General features: G+C 41.2%; 1 protein-coding gene and 1 long non-coding RNA gene across 2 annotated transcripts in view; one reads left to right on the top strand and one right to left on the bottom strand.

Annotated features, from left to right (window-relative positions):
- IL17RA (interleukin 17 receptor A) overlaps positions 1-12,150 on the bottom strand; it is a 22,598-nt gene extending 10,448 nt beyond the window's left edge. The window contains exons 1-5 of the mRNA XM_053405834.1: positions 12,122-12,150; positions 11,819-12,008; positions 5,005-5,029; positions 3,435-3,581; positions 2,025-2,152 (exon numbers count right to left, since the gene is read on the bottom strand). Coding sequence (XP_053261809.1) covers positions 2,025-2,152; positions 3,435-3,581; positions 5,005-5,029; positions 11,819-11,941 — 423 coding nt within the window. The 5' untranslated portion in view covers positions 11,942-12,008; positions 12,122-12,150. The remainder of the gene's footprint in view (positions 1-2,024; positions 2,153-3,434; positions 3,582-5,004; positions 5,030-11,818; positions 12,009-12,121) is intronic.
- On the top strand, positions 12,107-22,144 carry LOC128422172 (uncharacterized). The gene is made up of 3 exons (XR_008332440.1): positions 12,107-12,571; positions 14,613-14,687; positions 21,676-22,144. It is a non-coding gene; the product is annotated as an uncharacterized LOC128422172 (long non-coding RNA).

The raw sequence follows: 22,144 nt of genomic DNA, 5'->3' as shown, positions 1-22,144 counted from the left end.
ATCCTTGCCCATCCTGGCTGATAAAAGCGAGCCGGGAAGGGCTGGGCGATGGGCTCTGCGGGGTGGTGAATGCTTCCCTCTGTGAGGGAGCCTTCCCAGACCCGCTGAAAGAGGCGGTCATTAAACCGCTTCTTAAAAAAACATCTTTAGACCCGGCCAATTTGGCCAACTATTGCCCAGTCTCAAATCTGCCATTCTTGGGCAAGGTGATTGAGCGGGTGGTTGCTGAACAACTCCAAGCACGCCTGGAGGAAACGGACCATTTGGATCCCTTCCAATTGGGATTCAGGCCTCACCATGGGACTGAAACTGCCTTGGTCGTGCTGGTTGATGATCTCCGGCGGGCTAGGGACAAAGGTGAGAGCTGTTTCCTAGTTCTGCTGGATCTCTCAGCGGCCTTTGACACCATCAACCATAACATCCTTCTGGACCGTCTAGAGGGGCTGGGAGCTGGGGGCACTGTCATACAGTGGTTCCGCTCCTTCCTCCTGGGCCGTGTCCAGAAAGTGGTGGTGGGGGATGAGTGTTCAGACCCCTGGGCTCTCACTTGTGGGGTGCCTCAGGGTTCTGTCCTCTCCCCCATGCTTTTTAATATCTATATGAAGCCGCTGGGAGAGATCATCAGGGGGTTTGGACTGGGTGTTCATCAGTATGCAGATGACACCCAGCTCTACCTCTCCTTTAAATCAGAACCAGTGAAGGCGGTGAAGGTCCCGTGTGAGTGCCTGGAGGCGGTTGGAGGATGGATGGCGGCTAACAGATTGAGGTTGAATCCTGACAAGACAGAAGTACTGTTTTTGGGGGACAGGGAGCGGGTTGGTGTGGGGGATTCCCTGGTCTTGAATGGGGTAACTGTGCCCCTGAAGGACCAGGTGCGCAGCCTGGGAGTCATTTTGGACTCACAGCTGTCCATGGAGGCGCAGGTTAACTCTGTGTCCAGGGCAGCTGTCTACCAGCTCCACCTGGTACGCAGGCTAAGACCCTACCTGCCCGCGAACTGTCTCGCCAGAGTGGTGCATGCTCTAGTTATCTCACGCTTGGACTACTGCAACGCGCTCTACGTGGGGCTACCTTTGAAGGTGACCCGGAAACTGCAATTAATCCAGAATGCGGCAGCTAGACTGGTGACTGGGAGTGGCCGCCGGGACCACATAACACCGGTTCTGAGAGATCTGCATTGGCTCCCAGTACGTTTCCGAGCACGATTCAAAGTGTTGGTGCTGACCTTTAAAGCCCTAAACGGCCTCGGTCCTGTATACCTGAAGGAGCGTCTCCACCCCCATCGTTCAGCCCGGACACTGAGATCCAGCGCCGAGGGCCTTCTGGCGGTTCCCTCATTGCGAGAAGTGAGGCTACAGGGAACCAGACAGAGGGCCTTCTCGGTAGTGGCGCCCGCCCTGTGGAACGCCCTCCCATCAGATGTCAAAGAGATAAATAATTACCTGTCATTCAGAAGACATCTTAAGGCAGCCCTGTTCAGGGAAGTTTTTAATATGTAACGCTGTACTGTTTTTAACACTGATTGGGAGCCGCCCAGAGTGGCTGGGGAAACTCAGCCAGATGGGCGGGGTATAAATAATAAATTATTATTATTATTATTACTCCTCCTCTCTCCTGTTTTATGCTGTGGGTGCTCCCAGTCTGAGCTCTCCCTTGTCTCTCTCTCTCTCTCTCTCTCTCTCTCTCTCTCTCTCTCTCTCTCACACACACACACACACACACACACACACACTTTAGTTCAGGGACAGAGAAAAATCATACTGCTCCACTGCACTTCCCCAGGTGAGAAACAGAGTGGATCCCCGTGGCTTCTGTCCAGGTAATGCACACGCAGCAGGGGCTGTGTAGGAGTCATTTTTATTTGCTGCAGGCAACCAGGCATATTCTTACACTACAAGGCTGTTCTTATGCACAAAGCTGCCCTGTTGCTTTGGGAATGTTATATCTTCTGCAGGCAACAAGCCAAGAGATTCTGAGAAGAGGAAAAGAAGCAGAACATTTGTAATACCTCCATGATCACTTACCCGACCTCCACCATTTGGACGGACTTGGAACAACAAATTGTTCTGAAGATCAAACTGAGCACAGACCTGCTGGTTAGTGCTCACCTGAAGCACAGCCAATTCTGCCCCTCTGAGGTTCTGAACACTTCCTGGTTGGTGTATGTCCGAGGTGGGAGGGAAGGAAAAGAGGAGGATTTGTAAGGAAACAACTTATTTCTGTTTGTGACCTCTAGAGGAAAATAAGTGTTCATACTGCAGCCTGAGCATCTGACTGCAGAGGTGGAAAAAGTAAATCCTTGCTTAGAAAAAGAAATGAAGGGGCAGGCCCAGGCTTTTCTTAAAATGACTACATCAGCCTGTAGAAGATGCACTAAGGAATAGTTTATTTATTGGAGGGGAAACAGAGAATATGATTAGCATGCAGAAGGTCTCTGATTTAATCCGTTTCCTCCAGTTAGGGATCTCAGGTGAGGAATACCTCCAGGAAGAGTAGACAATATTGATCAATATGGATCAATGATTTGATTCTGTGTAAGGCAACTTCATTAACTTTCCAAGCTATCTTTTTATACTTTCAGCACTCAGGACTTAATTTATCCTGCAAATTCCAGTGTTTAAAGTGATCGACAGGGTCCATGAATACTACAACTGTACTACTGCCTTCCCTGCCTGAAGTGAAATACCACCACTTTAACAGTCAATCTGCTCTGAATTTCTTACATTTTTTGTTTCTGAAAAGGTGTCCAAGGGAGGAATTTCTGTATTACTAGATTGTTCTCAAGTCTACCTGTGTCCCAAAACATATATTACACTTTAACATGAATGTAACCAGGTGTGATATCTGAATGCAGGTGTGATATCTGGAGATTTTGGGAATAAATGTATTATTCCAAAACACAAATAAAACAGTGCCACTTGAATCATCAAAATGGAATAACCACAGAGAGTAAAATGGTTATAGTAAAAATGAGACATAGGCTTTACCTCTCCCAACAGCTGATACTTTACTTTTTTCTGTGATACATTGTGTGTGTGTGTGTGTGTGTGTGTGTGTGTGTGTGTGAGAGAGAGGGGGGGGGAATGTTACAATTATTGGCAGTTGACGGATTAAGCTGTATAGTCAAGTATTTGCATTTTTCTGTAGCTTTTTCCACCTAAACACTGAGGTTAAGTGTGACTCCTGTTAATTCAGATAGTCAGCATGTGCCAAGGTTTGCTTCCTCTGTCGTGTCTGTAAGAGCCTGCACTCTGCACAATAACCTAAGTTCTTCATCATGGCATCATGCAATGGTCAAGCCATCCACAAAAACTTTTAAATGGCAGCTCTGGGTACTACTGCTGGGCCAAACGGACAGTGCTACATGCTACAGAACCCTATTTATCATTAAATGCCAGCCCACTCAAGTCTATATTAAATTGCCCTTTGCTTACCATCAGTAGCCACCTTCCATTCTATCTTCAGCACAGGGAGCAGTTTTTCCTCATTATCCAAGAAAGTATCAATATGAACATCAAGGGAACTTGGGGCTGACGGAGTCCACTTTGAAGCTGTGAGCCAGCTCTGATCCATGCAGGTACCTGCCAGTTAAACAAAAATAAACTTAAGGACCATTTTTGATGTGGCCATTGATTTTTTTTTTGGATGATACCAACCCTTTGGCCTTACTTGCACCCTCCCATACTATTATGTTTAGCAAATTTTAGGATGCTACCCAATTTCTTACAGGAACAAAAAAGAAGAAGAGGTGCTTTCTTGGGTCAGACCAAAGACCCATCTAGCCCAGCATTCTGTTCTCACAGTGGTCAATAAGATGCCAATGGAAGGGCCACCCACATGACCTGATCACAATAGCACTTGCTGTGTTACACTGGCCTTTGAAAGAAAGCTAGGAAAAACTTAAAGGAGTGAATCCATTGGAGCTCACCCATCATTAGGGTCAACAGTGAACATATACATAAGCCTCTTGGCTAAGTATTTCTCTATAAACACACTTTCTAGGAGAAGCCACAGCAGGGGGCAAATATGCACAAGTTGTGCTTTGAGACACACATGATTGGACAAACTGTACAGGTCAATAAATTTGTTTATAACAGTCTGAATATGGATAGTTTTTGAATTACCTTTATATTTCAGTTTACTTAGAATGTCAGTTCTCTAAGAAGATAACATGTCTCTACATCTCTGACTGTTTCCATGAAATATGGAACTGGGGATCTCAAGGAGTCTCTCTGCCCCCTTTTACCTACAGTTCCAACACTTCTCAACCTGACATAGGCTAGGTCTACCCATACAGCAAAAATGAGTTGGGAATAAGATGGCAGTATCCTGAAAATGTGGAGCAGCATGTCCCAGATGATTACCAAGTGGAGGAATCCTATTTCTGAATATTCCTCCATGTAAGGAAACAAAAATCTTCCTTGTAAGTAGAAAACTTGCACAGCAAGAGTTGACTGGGCTAAAGCCAGTTACTGTGGGTTAAAAAGATTATTATGGGGGACTTCGTACATGTGATAGAATCCAAAGAAGTACTCCACCTACAAGCTGAATTTCACTTGTACAGTCCACCCAACCATCTCATTCTGCTGCATGTGAAGATCTGACTATTTTCAACATGGAAAAAGAACTACTAGTGAATGCATCATGAGGAAAAAGTTCAATATATAAATGAGGAATTGAAGCTGGAATTCAACACATTCATGGTGGTTATTGCTTCCAAGTAAATATGAATGAATGAATCAATTTATTTTGGTCACTGACCAGAGTGCCAACATATACAACAACAGAGAGCAAGTAAACATGCACAGGATTGCTCCACATGCTGCCTATTTGATATTTTCCCTCACTTTCCACAATGAAGTAGTGGTTTCTTGGATTTCTAAGCTGACATACATAAACACACACTTCACTGATTTTCATCCTGTAAAATTACAGTAAGGAAACAAAGATTGAAGTACAAACCATCTAAAAAGACTTTAAAAAAAAGATAACCAATATACTTACTGTTTCGCACAAGGCAATTTAAACCCTGCAGGAGAGAACACAAATATATTATTGAGAGGAACAATTCCTATTCTCAGAGCCTGATGAAGCCAGGTGCAAAAAGACAATGATCATTTATAGTTAGAATTCAGTTTGGTTAAACCAGTCAAGGATATGGTGGGAATGGGAATGTGTTTAAGTATTTATGGTGCTAACAGTTGTTTTTTAAACAACCAACCAACCAGACAACTAGTTCATATATAACATGACTGATCTAAAAGTTTGCTTTGGTTAACAGCCATGACTTCTGCACTTTGATTATATGACTAGTGCTAATGAATTTAAACTCTACTGTTTAATATACCCTTGTGTGTAAACAGTGATCAGTTGTTTAAAAAATACTACCATCTGCTTTAATCAGGCTGGTTCTCCTTAACAACCAATAAACTAGGCACTCTCTGAACGCAGACCAAGTACTGTACATCAAGATCTCTTGTTTGAGAAATCCCAACGAAAGAACAGTGGCAAGAAAAACTGATGAGCTATGCGGAACTGGCCAAGTTGACATATAAATTGCGTGACAAGGACAATTGTGAGTTCAAGGAAGAATGGGAACTTTTTACAAATTATTTAAAAAGACAACAAAATGATTTGGACTCCTTGGCAGGTTTTGAATAAATATCCACAAATTTATTAGTTGAATACATGACAGATAAGGCAATGATATGTACAATTTTATAACATGCAGAGAATAATATGTGCAAAGAAACCAGAGAGGGGAACGGAGGGAAGTTCTGAGGGGGGGGGCGAGCGGGAGGGAGAAAAAAAAGGGGGAATGTAAATGGTTATACTGATTGATGGATAATTGTTTGTCAAAATTGTTCAATAAAGATTTTTTTTTTAAGTCTCTTGTTTGAGAACATAACATGACTAGTCACCCAAATATGGTCATACAAGACATGGAACAACATAGCAACCTAATAATTAAAGAGGGTACTACAGTCAAAGGCTGTGTTTGGAAGTCATAATTAGCCATGGTTTAAAACACAGGGAATTAATTTAGCACCCCCTCTGTGCTTGCATGTCCCACCTCTTTTTCTCTGGTGTGGCCACAAGGAGTTTGGAGGTGTTCACTTCCAATTTTGACTAACCACAGTTTTGTGTGTCATCTGAGCCCTAAGAATGTGGCTAATCTTAACATCAGTTTGTTGAAAAAAGTCAACTTCATATCCCACAATTATAACAAATGGTTTGAAGTTGCCTTGTTTCAAACAAACCATAGCCAATATTAAACCGTTTGTCAGGTTGGCAACTAGAAGGATACTGTTGACAAAGATGACCCACCAGCACTAGTGGTAGGATTCACTGTGAATATTATATTCAAAAATAACTGAAAAAGAACCTTTCTAACACCTAAGATACAAATGTTTTTACCTTATCCAGAATATTTATTTTAACCATGCATCACAACAAGGATAAAGGGTCAATACACTGAAATGATAGAAGTAATAACTGTGGACATGGTATTGTGTAGCTCATATTCCTTTCAGTACTTCTTGATTGAACACACTTGAAGGAAATATTACCAGATGTTTGTTCACTACCGTTAAGAAGATAGGCTAATCTGCTGCACTGCAGTACAGTTAAAAATAAAAGTATGCATCATCTCTAATCTGTGAGAACAATCAGAACAAGTTCCATAAACCACAATTTTGTTAAAAAAATTGATTTAATGATATTAAGTGATGACTCACAGAACTGTATGACTGGATTGTTTTCAAAAAGTGTCATCTACGCACAGAATGGATTCCCTATAGCCAAATCATCTGTAGCATATAAAGCTACGTAGAAGGAGAATTTCTCATAAGAAAATGAAAAAGAAGGAGGGTAAAATGAGCAAGATATCTAGCATAGCAGGGTGGCTAAGATGATGTGCTGGAAACTCCCTAGTTCAAGTATCACCTCAGCCATGAACACACTAGGTGTCCTTAGCAAGCTACTCTCTCTCAGCCTTTAACTTTAATTTAATTTATTTACGGCTATTAGCCCATAAAATATGTACAAACATAAAAACACAGAGACATAAAAACCGATATATCCGACAACAGAAGGTGAACACCACGATGCAAGGGTGGGTCATTGAGCAGAGCCAAATGACAGCTTGGGGCCAGGAGAGCTCCAAGGGACGGATCACAGAAAAAGGAAAACTGAAGACGAAATCCAACATGCACTCTCATCATAACAGTCCGATTAGTTTTGATGTTGTTGTTGTTTTCTGGTGGTTTTTGAGTGTGAGATAACCGCATTCAGGAATCTCGCCACCTGCAGAGTTACAGAAGGATCTGTATCCTGCAAAAGCAGTGCGGCGTGTGACTCAACAGGCCTGCCAACCAAGTGCAGTAAAGCAGGACCCAGGAATTTAGTCCTGGCTATGCTATGTAGGGGACAGTTGAACATTATATGTGAAAGAGATTCAACAGTTTCCCCGTCACACACGCATAGCGGAGACACCAAACCCTTGGAAAATCTGTGGCTCAGCTGGTTCGATGGAAGGACATTGAACCTTGCCCGAATAAATGCAAGTCGGTGTGGTACTGATGAAAGAGATGACATGTATGATGGAAGGCCAAGTGGTGGGGTTATTCCGTGATACCTGGGGGAGCAAACACCCCCACCCCTGGCGAGGTTGTGTTGATTTTCAATGTCCGCTAATCTTTGCTCAATAAGGCTTTTGGCTGAGCGTAAGTTCATCTTTAAGGAGTCCGCTGGGGAAATTCCGATGCTCAGAAGTTTGGCATGGATTTTTCCTACCCACGGGTTGACAAAGACGTCCCGCCAGAGGCACTGAAAAAGGTAATGGTCGGGAAGCCTATGCCAGCTGGACAGCCAATAGCCAAAGACTCGCTTCCAGATGACAGTCTCCAATGATGCAATCCTTAACTCCAGACGTATGGCTGCGTTGCTCACACACATGGGGAGTTTCAGAAGGCGACGGAGAAACTGATTCTGCAATGTCCCCAGCGATGTTAAATTGGACTCTGGGGCCCAGAGCGGGGCAGCATAACAGAGGGTGGAGACCACTTTTGCGTGGTATACCTTCAATGCAGAAGGGATGTGAGAGGCTCCGTCGGCCGCAAAAAATTGGAGTAGAGTATAAAGTATTGTTTTCCCTTTGTTTAGTAAATACTGTATCTGTGGCTTCCAGCTTAGATTGTAATGAAAAAAGACTCCCAGGTATTTAAATTTGAAAACCTGTTCTAATTGGACTCCATCTAACTTCCAGCTGTAAGTTTTCCGAGACCTGGAAAAGACCAGGACTTTAGATTTCCCATGATTAATTGTCAGATGGTTAAGTTTGCAATAAGCCGCAAAAATCTTTAGAGCTCTGCATAAACCAACTCTAGAGTAGGAAAGGATCGCTGCATCATCGGCATATAGGAGCAGAGGGCAGCGAAAATCAGCTAGGCGGGGGGCATGAATGTTGGCTTGAGACTCATTCAGAAAGAGCTTCATATCGCTAATAAACAAGTTGAAGAGGAGTGGGGCCAAAATGCAGCCTTGGCGCACACCTCTATTTATTGGGACCTCGTTGGATAGGTTTCCCGCCGGTGTGAGTCTCACTCTAGCTGACGACCCATGGTGTAATTGGGTTATAAGCCATAACAGCCTTCTATCTATGCCCCATCTCTCTAATTTCTTCCATAGGCAGTTTCTTGGGATACTGTCGAAGGCAGCCTTTAGGTCTATAAAAGCGACACATAGGCGTCCCCGACTCGGGGCAGAATATTTTCTGGCAAGATGATACATGATTACCATATGGTCAGAGGTCGAATAATTGTTCCTAAAGCCCGCTTGCTCATAGCCAATCAAATTTGAGTCGTTTGCCCAATGGGACAGCTTAGACAGCAAAAATTTTGCATAGATTTTCCCGATGATAGACAAAAGGCTGATGTTCCGATAGTTCTCCGGGTCAGCAGGGGGACCCTTTTTATGGACTGGCACGATCACGGCCTCCTTCCATGACCTAGGGATAAGCCCCGTAGAATTAATTGCATCAAAGACTTTGGCCAGAATTTCAGCCCACCACCTCGGTTGCGCAACAATAGCCTCAGCAGGGACTAGATCCGGCCCGGGGGCTTTGCCCGTTTTCAGATCTAATATCAAGTCCATTATCAGGTCTGGGTCGGTGGAGGGCCACAAAGGTAGATGGTCGGCTCGGAATTCCGTGGGTGAGTTGGATTCCTCTGCCAAGGAGAAATATTTACTCAAGAATTGTTCCCATGTGGGCGCAGCCTTAGTGCCCCATCCTTAACACTCCAGTGGTCTGGTATGATGCGAGTTCTAATCAAACAATATCCAAAGGGCAACAGGCAATCCACTTCTATCATAAAGTACAGTGGTACCTCAGGTTAAGAACTTAATTCGTTCTGGAAGTCCGTTCTTAACCTGAAACTGTTCTTAACCTGAAGCACCACTTTAGCTAATGGGGCCTCCCGCTGCCGCCAGAGCACAATTTCTGTTCTCATCCTGAAGTAAAGTTCTTAACCTGAGGTACTATTTATGGGTTAGTGGAGTCTGTAACCTGAAGTGTCTGTAACCTAAAGCGTCTGTAACCCGTGGTACCACTGTATAGTTTTTGGTAGAGCATGTTAAGGTGTTTACTGAAATGTTACAGTTCTCAGTTGACAAATACTTCTTGAACATTGCCTCAGCTTCTCCAGTCTGTAACCAAGGGAAGCTTCTGAAATTTGCGTAGCTTGGCTTAAGCCACTTGTATCATCAGCTGTGGTTTCCGCAAGAGTTATGAAAAATAAAATTTCTGATAAAGAGCCTGTTTTGTAACTTCCGACCTTATAAAAGATTTCACGAGCTGCTATTTTGGTGCCAGTGACAGCTAAAGAGAAGCTGGTAGACCTATGATTTTTAAAAAACTTCTGAAGAAGTATTTAAAAGAGCCAGCTATATCAGAGCAGATTGTCTAAAGATCCTAATACAGGAGACTCTTAGAATGTGTTTAAGTTAAGCATGTGTCTACCAAGGAGGGCAATTAACAATGTAGGATAGTAAAGGCAATAGAGACCTGCTCTACCACTGTTAATGTTGTTCACTGCAGGAGATGTGGGAAAGGAGATGGCAAAAGGATGGTGGGAAGACTAGCAACACTGAGTTAGACTTTAGTCAGCATCAATAGGAGTAGGAAGCCCTTGTCATATATACAATGTACAGTGTCATATATACAAGCAGGGTTCTACAATTTTTTATTAGTCTTGCTGGCTGAGCTAAATTAAGTAAGTAAGTACCATAGTTGCCTATTCACGTCTCTCTGGGCAAACCTTCCAAGTCTTTACCAAGGAAACAGACTGCTGCTGCTGCTTAAAGGCAGGAAAAGCTAGAAGGGGTGTGTGGCGTTTGCCCACTCATTATGGAGATGTCATACTGGGGTGGGGGAGAGAAAGGGTTAATAGGCTGACTAATAAGAAAGCCCAGGGGCGGAGCCTAACTGTGTTTAAGGCTCAGCACAGGGGTTTGGGCAGTTAGTTGGGTTGGTTTCTTGTGGGTGGGAGGCATAGGAGTCTGAGTTAGAGACAGAGGGGAGACAGAGAATGAATCGGATTACAGTGTTTCAAAGTATTTAAAGCTTGTTTGCGTTCACAATTAACTGGAATCTTTGTTAATACGTTACAACCTGACTGAGTCTGAATAAATTACTGGGAAACCTGGTTGGTGGTAGAGGAAGAGATAAGCCGTGGTGGTGCAGGGTCTTACTAGTTTGGCCTTGCATAGGCAAGACCCTCAAATCATTTTGGCCATGCAGGTGCCAAACAGTCCCTATTCTTTCTCCTATCTGCAAAGCTTAGGAGGTGGTGAGAATCACTAGGCAACTGAAGAGATGTCTCCACCAAATTTCCCAGGTTCAAAGTTGGGAGGAAGGCTGGTTGCTCATCAGTTACCAGAAGGTTAACCATGTTCAGTGTTGTTGAAGCATGCATGACTGTATACAAATGTATGCTAATTAAGAAAAGAATGCTAATACAGCATTAATCTTTTACACACACACATAGAATAGGGCTTTAATGAAAAGCGAAGCATGGAAGTTTCTGACTGAATTATCACTATTGGTAAAAGAGTACACAATCCTTTAGTCAGAGATCACTTGCAGAGGTAAATTAAAATACAAATACTACTTCAGGAAGATAATGTTGTCATCGCAGCACACTCAATGCTTTGATTTTAGACACCTGTAATTCCTCCAGAGAAGCTCTTTATTTAAGCCATTAATCTGTGAACCAACTAAGGCTAGATATTCTTCCCTAAACAGATACAGTAGTACCATGCAAGGGAAAAAAATGTACAAACACCACCACCATTTTCAAAAAAAACCACCACGTTTTACTTTGCTCTTCTCACAGAGGTGGGGAACCTGCAGTCATCCAGATGGCTAAGGTGCTGAGAGCTAAGTCCAACAACACATGGAGGGACACACACATTATTATTCAGATTAATTTGTTTCTACAGCACCATCCAGGTATCTGGAACTTTACAAAGGCAGCTCCTTAAATAAACACAAAGAACAGAGAAGCGGGGAGGGAGAGAATGAAGGCGCGGGCAGGCAATCCTCGGAACAACCCTGCGAAGTAGGTCAAGACAGCAACCTTTACATTAACGAACTGGCGACGGCTCGGAGCGAGAGACGGGCTTGTCAAAAGCAACCTCGTGAGTTCCTGACAAGTAGCAAGAAGCCGAACCGAGAACTTCCGCAACCGCAGCCTCGAGTTAACTACGACGCCGCTTTCGAAAGAGCCGGAAAAATGAACTTTGGCCCCGAGAGACTTACCGGCTGGGAACAATTGAAAACTGGCGGGTCTTCGAGGAGCCTCAGCCCTGAAGCAGCGGGCAAAAGTCCCAGAAGAAGTGTAAGGGGAAGCGAAGCGGCGGCGACGGCTCCCATCCTCGCCATAGCCGCTGTCGAAGCGAGGCCACCGGCTATACTCGCTTCGTCCGCCCCCAGTTTCCGGGACGAGAACCTGAAAAGGGAGAACAAGGGCGGAGCTTAGGAAACGCACCTAAGGAGGAGCGAAGAGGGAGGGGCGTGGCTAAGTTCTTCAAAAGGCGGGCAGGAGCAGAAGTGCGGCTTTACCTGAGGCGGCGCGAGGAGCTGAGCTCGGTGACGGGAGAAGGAGGCGTGGCTTCAGCGCCATGGGCGCGAGAGCGGGCGGTTAGGAGAAGCAACTGCCAAAGGCGTGGCCTCGCTTCTTCGCCCGCTTTCGTGTGCCTGTTGTTACTGCTATTTATTCGCTTCCCCGTGGCCCCTGACGCCTTGCAGTTTTAGCTGCCTTAGTACATAGGTCCCTAACGTGTGCTTGTTCCGTTGAGGTTGCTTTTAGGCGCGTTTATGAATTTAAACAGGTTAGCTGCCGACGTCCTCATAGAATCTCTTGTCACAGACCTGCGGCGCGTTCCTATACATTGCCTACTCAGAAGTAAGCCCCCCAGCGAGGCCTGGGCCTCTTCCAGACTTTGAGGCCCTTAGCCTCTGCTCCCCGCCCCCAGACGAAAAGGAGCCCGTACTCACCATGAAGTTGTTACAGTAAGTGCCACACTTTCAACATTTGGGGATAAAAAGGTGCTGATACTCCCCCCGCCCCCCTCAAAAAACAACAACACTGCAAGCCATATATATATATATATATATATATATATATATATATATAACACCACTAAAATCTAATAAGGCACATTCCTGTCTGATACACATAAAAACAAGGCACGAAACTTACCAAACGCCGAAAAATAAACAGCGTCTAAATTCTGAGCCCTGCTTTTGAACTAGGCCAAATCCCCTGCCCGCCGTCCTCGTCCGTGAGGATGTGAGTGACTTCTGTCAGGGTTGTTGAACAAAATGTATATACTGTATTGTAAAGTGCTTTACACAATGACTACTAGCCTTGTTGGCCAAATCAAACAGTTGTACTTGTGGAGCTCCCTCATCTCTCAAGCCCCTTTCCTTTTCTGACGAGGGGCCCCGGGATGAGTGTATCCTGTTGGGCATTGCTGCAGTTGCACCCCTTCCCCCACTGGCTCAGAAGCAGGAGAAGCTGCCATGGGGTGCCAGTTTGGTGCTGCTGGGGAAGCTGTTCTCTGGGCACTGCCACTCAGTTGCCAAACAAATCTCTAGCCTTCCTACCATTGTAGATTGCTGAGGAGCTGCTGGGATGATCTCCACTCACTTCTGCAGCTTCAAAGTTGTGGGGAAGGCTGACCACTTGCCAAGGTGAACTCGGCAAATGGAATTGTTGAACTTACACAGTATGATAGTTGTTCGGTTACAATTTTAATTTTAACAGTTGTGAATGGGGGATGGATATGTGCCTTTTGGCACAGGCCTTTGTTTGTTTTTAAGCATACAATAGAATAAAACAAGATAAGGCTTAAAAGCCAGCAGAATGGAAAAGCCCTGTGCATGTGTTACTCAGATGTAGGGCATTATTATGTTGAGTGCAGATTAGACCATAGTGTTATTCTCCCCATGATTGTGTGCAGTTGTCTTTAGGGAAATTCCGAAGCTCAAGCATCTGGCTGTATAGGGGCTTTGTACTATCAGGATACCTAGTGTCCGTATCGTGCAGTGCTTGTGCATTGGCATTTCCCTACAGACAACTGTGAACAACACATAGTTATAGGAAGAAATTATAGCACAGGGCAGGTTAAATACATGGTCACTCTCTATAGTCAATGTAGCTATGCCCTGTATGTGAGAGAAATGTGAATATGGCTGCAGTCAAACTAAAAGCTTACAAAGTCCAGGCAAATAGCAACAATACCTGGTGCTGAAAAGATAATGGGAGATGGTACCAGGGAAGCCTACCTGAGGAACGAGTTCTGAAGGCAGGACAACACAACCAAAAAGATGCCTCAGGTGGAAAGTAGAAAGCCCTCTGATAGGTATCCTAGTTCTAAGCTTTTTAAGGCTTCAAAAGTTAAAACAAGTACATGGAATTGGGACCAGAAAATTAGTTCAAAAGTGCAATTCTATGCATACTCCAAATCAGTGCAGACAGGATTGTACTAAGCCCCTTTTGACGCAGTGTGGGATTTACAAGTGAACATGCATAGCAATGGGTTACAATCTGAAGGAAGCTAAACTCTAAAAGTACACTGAGGATCTTAAATTATCATGCTAGATTTTAAGAATAAGGAATGAACAGACTTTTGGGGGTTAATTTACCAGGCTATGGCTTTTTATTATCAACTACCGGTACTTCTTGATATGCCATGAGCTTATCTTCAGTTAGTGTGCTTCTTTTTCTTATTGGTTAGGGCACATTTGAGCTTGGTTGTTCTGAATTTATTTGTTTCTGAATCTGACTTGCATTTTTAGTGTTGTTTGCTTACATTCTTATTTGCCAGAGCATTCATATTCCTCAAAGTTGTCTTTCCTAGAAGATGCACTCCGAATTTTTAGAAAGTATTTTGGGAGAAATGTACAATTGCACATCCCTACCTTATTTGTGTTAGTTGCAGAACAGATTTGTAATTGTCAAATTTGTGCTGCAAATAATAAGTAGAATATCAAAATATAACCAAAACTGGTGGAAAGTATGTTTATTGTTCTATATCTTCTTTGACAGGTGAATAGACAATGAGAGGGAAAGCAAGAGAGGTACAGGGACAATAAACTCAGCCAACTCATAACAACATGATGGGTGAGTATTAATGTATTTATTGTTTCTGTTTCTGTTTTATGTAATATTAGTGTAATATTGCTTGGATAACAGTTTTATGTTGTGGTGGTAGTATAGCCATATTTCCCATTCATAAGATGTGTACTGGTTCAGAAAGTATGAGGACTGGGCTGTTAGCCATGCAGATAGCCACTACTATTGTAAAGGTATGGTTAGGATTCTAAATACCGCTTGGCACTGATAGAACTGTAATACAAATCCAAGTATAAATGTTAGGAATGTATAAGTTGACAGTGGCTGGCAGATTGGCCTGTTTGTAGCAGATGTCATGAGGAAGGTATAAGTGTAAAAGGAGTTAGGATAAACCAATCAAGACATTGTTAAAAAATTTATTAGCAATTTTTAAAATAACATAATTCCTCAGATAAAAATGCAATCTTACAGGAATATACATTTGTCTCACACCAAGGCAATTCTCTAGCTCACTTTGTGGGTCATTCATTCTGTTTATTTAAAATGTGTGAGAAGAGGGCAAGACTGGTTGTTTGTTTTTAACCTATGGCAGGCTTACATTATGGTTACAAACTGTACAGCTTTATTTTACAAGGGCAATTTTAGCCTTCTTGATTTCAGTTGGTTCATGAAAACTGGGTCTTAAAACAGCGGGACCTGCTCAACAGCTCTGTCTGGAACATCTTTAAGTTAGATAGTATGAGCATTTTGGATTAGGGAGGAGGAAAAGTGGAGGAATTTACATCTTGACAGACATAACAGCTTTTAAGAGCTCAGTTCATTCATGGATCTAAGCAATTAGAAAGAAAGTTACATGCAGAAATCTGTATCATATCAAACTAAACATTTATAGCTGATGGTCAGGAGAAATGAAGTTCCTTGGATGGTCAGAGGAAGTGAAAGTTGTGCATGAGCCCACTGCACACTGAAATTAATAAGATGGATAGTTTTGTCAGGATGAACCCCTCAGTTCAATGAAATAAGGAGAAACATATACTGAAGCTATACTTGGTTTGCCTGTTCCTGTAATGTGATTGCAGACATCAATAAGAATGTAGCCTAAAAAACGTGGAATCATACCCTAAATTATATTTGCTTCCGAGCTGGATTACAGTAGGTATTCTTTTCTTTAAAAAAAATTATCCTTGACTTGCTAAGCTTCACTATTTTAGGAAGGAATTCTTCCTTTCTTTCTATATATATATATATATATCTATCTATCTCCAAGAAAGGCACAGTGTGGCCTCTTTCATCCAGACACTTTTAAGAAATCAAATTTGTCTGTAGTAGAGGCATCTTTGACAGAGAGACAGCATTGTATAAAACATAGCAATATTTATTGGTAGGGACATGCAACTTGTTTTTTCATGGAAGGATGATTATGTGGAAGCTCTAGGTACATGAGGTTATGAGGTGCAGCATCTTATCTTGCAATGCTCTTTGTGTGTGTGTGCATTTGAATTAGAGATTTACCTAAAAACATAGAAATCATTTCTTGTTCAGATGTTTAGAGCTTTTAAGACACTTCTTATCCATTCATGTTGCAAGAGCTGTAGAAACTCTTAGTAGGTTCCTAAACGTACAGGATTGAGACAATAAATGATTGAAGTGATTTTTTTAAAATATAAATTTGGTTCTGCTGACAGAAATTTCTCAAATAATAGCCCATGGTTAAAACTAGGCCAGAAACATCAAATAGTTTGAATGTGCCACCACACTATTTGTTTGCCTTGATTAATATGGTGCAAGGATACAGTTTTGCTGCTGAGAGCCTGCTTACATTGATAAGATGCATGGAATGGACTGTGGAGGAGGCTGACATCTATTTTGTATTGTGCTTGCAATGGTGAAGCCTCTGACACTGGTTGACTAAGTAAGTCAGTATTAATACACTAACTCATGAACACGTGCCCCCAAATCAGTGTTGTAGGCAATGGTCAACTGAGACAAGAATGATCTGTAAAGTAACCTTAGCACTTCAGGATAAAAAGAGGGATTGTGTACGCTGCCTTAAGCTCCTTAGAGGAACAGAAGGGCTAAAATATTATAAGTAAAATAAATAATAAAGGTCAGAAGGGGTTGTATGCTGTGTAGGGAGGGTAGGAGGTCGGCTGCCTAAAGGACTTGGGTCATTCCATGTCATTTCAACAAGGTCATGTCACCCTCCATCTCGGATGTTTATGAAATTTGGTGTACACCCATCCCTTATGATTGAAAGAAACCCCCTTAAATTTCCCCCCTCTATCTCAAACGGTTTTAATTTTATAGCACTTTAAATTTTTGTTAAATCTGCGTTGTCAGTCCCCTTTGAGACCTTTGGCACAATAAACCCTTGTGTACATTTTATTTATTTTTCTTCATAACAATTGATCAGATCTATTTGAAATTTTACACAGAGCTCAATAACATGATGAGGATTTCAGAAAAAAAACACACCAGCACTCAAAAGATTTTATAAATGCCTACAAAAAATTATAAATGCACTTGAAGCCTAGTTTTTTTGGTGGAAAACCTAGGTTTAGAAAACCTGAATTTACAGCATGTGGGCATGGTATAACCAAAAGTTTTTGATGTAGAAAATTATTGCAAAGACATGCTCTTTCTTGAGAAAGAATAAAATTTATGGGTTTTTATTCCTTGTAATGAAAATTTTACGTTTTTTTGGACATCGTAGGAAAAAAATGGCTACCATTTTGTACAACTCTTCTACAATCTATAGCAGTAGTAGAAAAAATTACTGAAACAAAGTTGTTCATCTTAAAAATTACAATAATATTGGTTATTATAGATTTTTTTGAAAGTGCAGACTTGTTTCTAGTTTTGGGGTATTTAAAATTATGAAAATTGGCTATTGTGAAATCAATAATAATAATAATAAATTCGGTCAGAATCTTTAAATGCTGACATGTAAGGTAATAAGACCTAGCAAGAAAAAGATTAAAAGAATTTAAAATTATTAAATTCAATTATGCAATATTACATGATCCCCAATTTGTTTTTCAGAATATTATTGCATACAAAGACAAGTCTATCTTACAAAAGAAATGAAAAAGAGAATGATGTTTGTGTGCCATCTTGAAATAATGGATGCATGGAGACTTTTTAACATTTATGTTAAATATATTGAGGCGTAATTCACAATGAGGCTGTTTTATGACAGCAGATACATTAATAACAGTAAAGACAACAGTTAAACTAAAGTAAAAAATTACCATAACAGATTATGCTATTATCACAGTTGATTACCTTACAAGTTCAATGCTCCTCAGTTTCTTTGCTGTAGCCTCAGTATCACCTGTAAGTATTTCATTTTTTCTTCCATCAACACCAGTGGCTTGCATGACTCATCTGCATTGCATCACCCAACTTCAGCTATCCATGATTCATCCACAAACTGAACAATAGCATACACAACTAGCAAGACTTCTCTGAACTGCAATCTGAGAAAACATTTTAAAATGTCTAATATTTTAAATATTTCTGAGATGAATAATTATTTTTTAAATAATTGATGTACTCATATTTTTATATAATACTCAATTTTTAATTTTTTGGAATATTTTTCTTGCTAGGTCTTACTTCCTTACATGTCAGCATTTAATGTTCTACTGACTGTAAATTCTTTTTTTCTTTTTTTATATTCCTGATAGCCAATTTTCATAACTTCAAAATCCCAAAATTAAAACAAGTCTGCACTTTTGAAAAAAACCTATAATAATATTATTTTAATTTTTAAGATGAACAACTTTGTTTCATTAATGTTTTCTATTACAGCTATGGATTGTAGGAAAGTTGTACAAAATGGCTACCCAGTAGCCATTTTCCCCCACGATGTCCAAAAAACGTAAAATTTTCATTACAAGGAATAAAAAATCAAAAATTTTATTCTTTGTCAAGAAAGAGCATGTCTTTGCAATAATTTTCAACATCAAAAACTTTTGGTTACATCATGCCCATACACTGTAAATTCAGGTTTTCTAACCCTAGTTTTTCCATAAAAAAACTAGGCTACAAGTGCATTTATAATTTTTTGTAGGCATTTATAAAATCTTTTGAGTGCTGATGTATTTTTTTCTGAAATCCTCATCATTTTATTGAGCTCTGTGTAAAATTTCAAAGAGATCTGATAATTGTTTATGGAGGGGAAAAAAACCCCAGAATGTACACAAGGGTATCTTGTGCCGAGGGTCTCAAGAGGGACAGACAACGCAGATTTAACGAAACTTCGAAGTGCTTTAAAAATAAAATCGTTTGAGATAGAGGGGAAAAAATTAAGGGGGTTTCTTTCAATCATAAGTGAAGGGTGTACACCAAGTTTCATCAAAATCTGAAATGGTGGGTGAGAAAACCCTTGGTTATTTTGCATTGATTTGATGTGGAATGATCCATTTGGGATAAATAGGAACCTGAGGAAGCTTGTGTGATGCAAAGATGGAGAAAGGGGGACTGAGGCAAAGCCTCCCAGGGGGCTCAGTGCAGGAAGGAGGTGGATAGGCAAAGGGAGGATAAGAGGGTTAGAGGCTGTGACCAGGGAGCCAAGAGGACATAAGCTGCTAGGACACTAACAAGAGTAGCACAGAAGGAGGATTTTGTCTGATGTGGTTTCTCCCGTCACTGTAACATTGTGGCCTACAACAACCCTGAGGTTGTAATTTTGGGATTTTTAAAATTTTCACAGCACATAAGCTACCTTCTCTACTAATGTGCAAGATACTGACATGAATTCTTATTAAGTAATTGGTGATCATGAGCCAGATAATATGCCTAGAGCAGCTTCTGTGTTCATTTTACTGTTCATGAAAACACAGAATTGTTTTTGTTTTTTATGTGACGGCTTACTTTGTAAGCAGACTTTAGAAAATAGTTTATGAAAAGCAGGCCATAAATAATTAAAGAAATTACTTATGATGCTAAAGGTTAATATAGATTAGCATAGTCCACTAAAAGTAGATCCCTAAATGATTTGTTTAAGAGCATAATAAAAGCATTACATTCAGACCGATAGGATACCAATGGTATTATACTATCTCTGTCAGTGGTGAATACAAGATGCTACAATAATACGTACACCACTACAAGGCAATAATACAGGAACTGTGTTGAAATTCATACTTTCAGAAACTGAGATGAACTAAGATCAAACTGGGTTTATTTCCTCTTATTTCATATCTCTTTCTGATAGTATAAAATGTAGCTCAAGGATATATGCCCCAAATATGTACAGCACAATTAATCAGGATTCCGCCCGCCCCCCTTGCACAAATCCTCACATTAAACGGAGTTTGGGCAGAAGACTGATTGATTGAACCACCTGTCACCAGTGGACTTCAGCTAGGATACCAGAGAGAAAATGTTCTGATAAAATAATTGCAGAATAATATCACTGATGGCTGTTTCATCATTAACACTCCTTCTAATACTAAACTTATGTAGTGAGTGTTTTGTCTGGAATGTCTCTGGATGTCGCAGCATGCTTGGGGGACCCCTAATGTTTGCAGAAGTATAAAAAGGCTTCTTTAAAAACAAAAACACACAAAGCCCCCCCCCCCCCGAACAATGAGGACTGAACATGCGCGATAGCTACAGAATATTGTGTGATAGCTGGAAAAGGAAAATGGAGATCAAGATGGAGGAGTGGAATGCCCTGCTTGGAAGGAGGGGCTGGCTGGAACCCAAACTGTGAAGGTATACGACAGTATTTTTTACAGGTCCTGCCAGGTCCCACTTGTCCTAACGGCAATCTGACACATAGGACATAAAACTGGGGCACCCATGGGCAAAGTAAGGGTTTCTGTGCATTCCCCATGTATTCAGAAAAAATATTATTTTGTAAAAAAGAAAAGAGGGGAAGGGACAGAAAAGAACCCATCTTCCAACAAGAACTGCATATGAGCAAAGCTCTCCTGTAATAATGGTACGTTAAGACATGTATAAAATCTCTGACAGTGATGAACGCTGGAGGGCTGGATTGGCTTTTCAACAAGGAAAAAGAGGAGCTCTACCAGACAACACAGGGAATAGGGATTTAAAAAAATAGCCCTCCCCTGCTATAGTTTTCAGTTCGGGAGCTGTGGCAATTCCAAAACATATCTGCATTGATTTACAATGCAATAGCACTCAGAATTGAGGATGATGGTGGCAGCCCCCAGGCCTGAACAATCTGAAATAAGTTCAAGGTCCCCTGACTCATGTCAGGATAATGCTCCTATCCCTGCAAAGTACTGCTGAGGTTTAGGTCTAGCTGAACAAACCCCACCCCCACCCCACCAGGTATTATAGTTTTCAAGTTTGTGGCTGCTGAGTATGTATAGGTTAAAGCACTATCCTCCTGTTGTACCACTCTGGTTGGAGGCCATTCCCACTACTGTCCCTCAATCATTTCTGTCCTCTCAGCAGCAATAAGTTCTAGCGGACAAAGGAGTCTGAATTCTTCCCCGCCCCCAAGTCCTAATAGGCCTTCAATATTTAGGATAGTACTTCCTGCATGGAATGTATATTGTATACCTGTATGAACTGCATATTGTTAATACATGGTGTGGATCTGATTAAATCCCACACTTCATTGCAAGTAAAGGACCAGTCTCCACCTAGGAAACTACAATAAATGAGACAACCCTGTCTCTCTATTCTGGAGTCACATTTTTTCTTATGTAGTCACTACTATCTCAGGGCCCTTATCCTTGTGTGATCCAGTCTACTTAGTAAAAATGTCATATGGTATTCCTTATCCCTTTGCTGCCCGCCTCCCCCCATTTACTTATGTGAAATTAGCAATATTAAGCTGGAGGACATAGGAGGTTCCTTTCAGCCATATATTCTATTAATTTCAGTTCTCTTTGTGTGGTCTCACTAGCTTCAAATCAGTTAATTTCCCATGCTTGTTAAGTTGAAAATGATTAAGAATCTCCTGTATACATGGCATAGTTCTCTTCATATATATATATATATATATATATGTCTGTTATTAAATCTCACATTTTTTCTTTTTCTGTGTTAGAATTTTGATGGCCTGGCAAATGTTACTGTTTTGATCTTTTATCAGGTAAAGAACAGTTTTGCCCAAATAATTTCCATGTAAGAAACTGTAACATATAAAACAACCCTCTCTTTCTAGTGTGAAGTCAGAACCCAACCCAGGATTTTGATTAATCTTCTAGAGATTAATTGGACACAACTGTCCATTCATCTATCCAACCTCACAGTTCCTTGATTCATATTCCATTCCATTTATATTATATCAGAACTGTAATGTTTAATACAAATCGATGTACAATTATACCAAATATGGTTCAAATGTGGGCTCTTCCTGTAAAGGATGAGTTTATTTTTAAATGTTATTAAGAAGCGCACAAATTGCAATTGTTACTAAGAGAATAATCTCAGCAACTGAACAGTTAGCGAGCTGTGTGTATTCTTGAAAAGTTGTCTCCATGGTTGTCAAATCATAACTTGCCTTTAAGTAAGAA

The sequence above is a fragment of the Podarcis raffonei genome, chromosome 10 (assembly GCF_027172205.1).
Source record: "Podarcis raffonei isolate rPodRaf1 chromosome 10, rPodRaf1.pri, whole genome shotgun sequence".
NCBI classification, from domain to species: domain Eukaryota; kingdom Metazoa; phylum Chordata; class Lepidosauria; order Squamata; family Lacertidae; genus Podarcis; species Podarcis raffonei.
The sequence above is the reverse complement of the archived record's forward strand: the minus strand, read 5'-3'. Positions and strand labels throughout refer to the sequence as shown.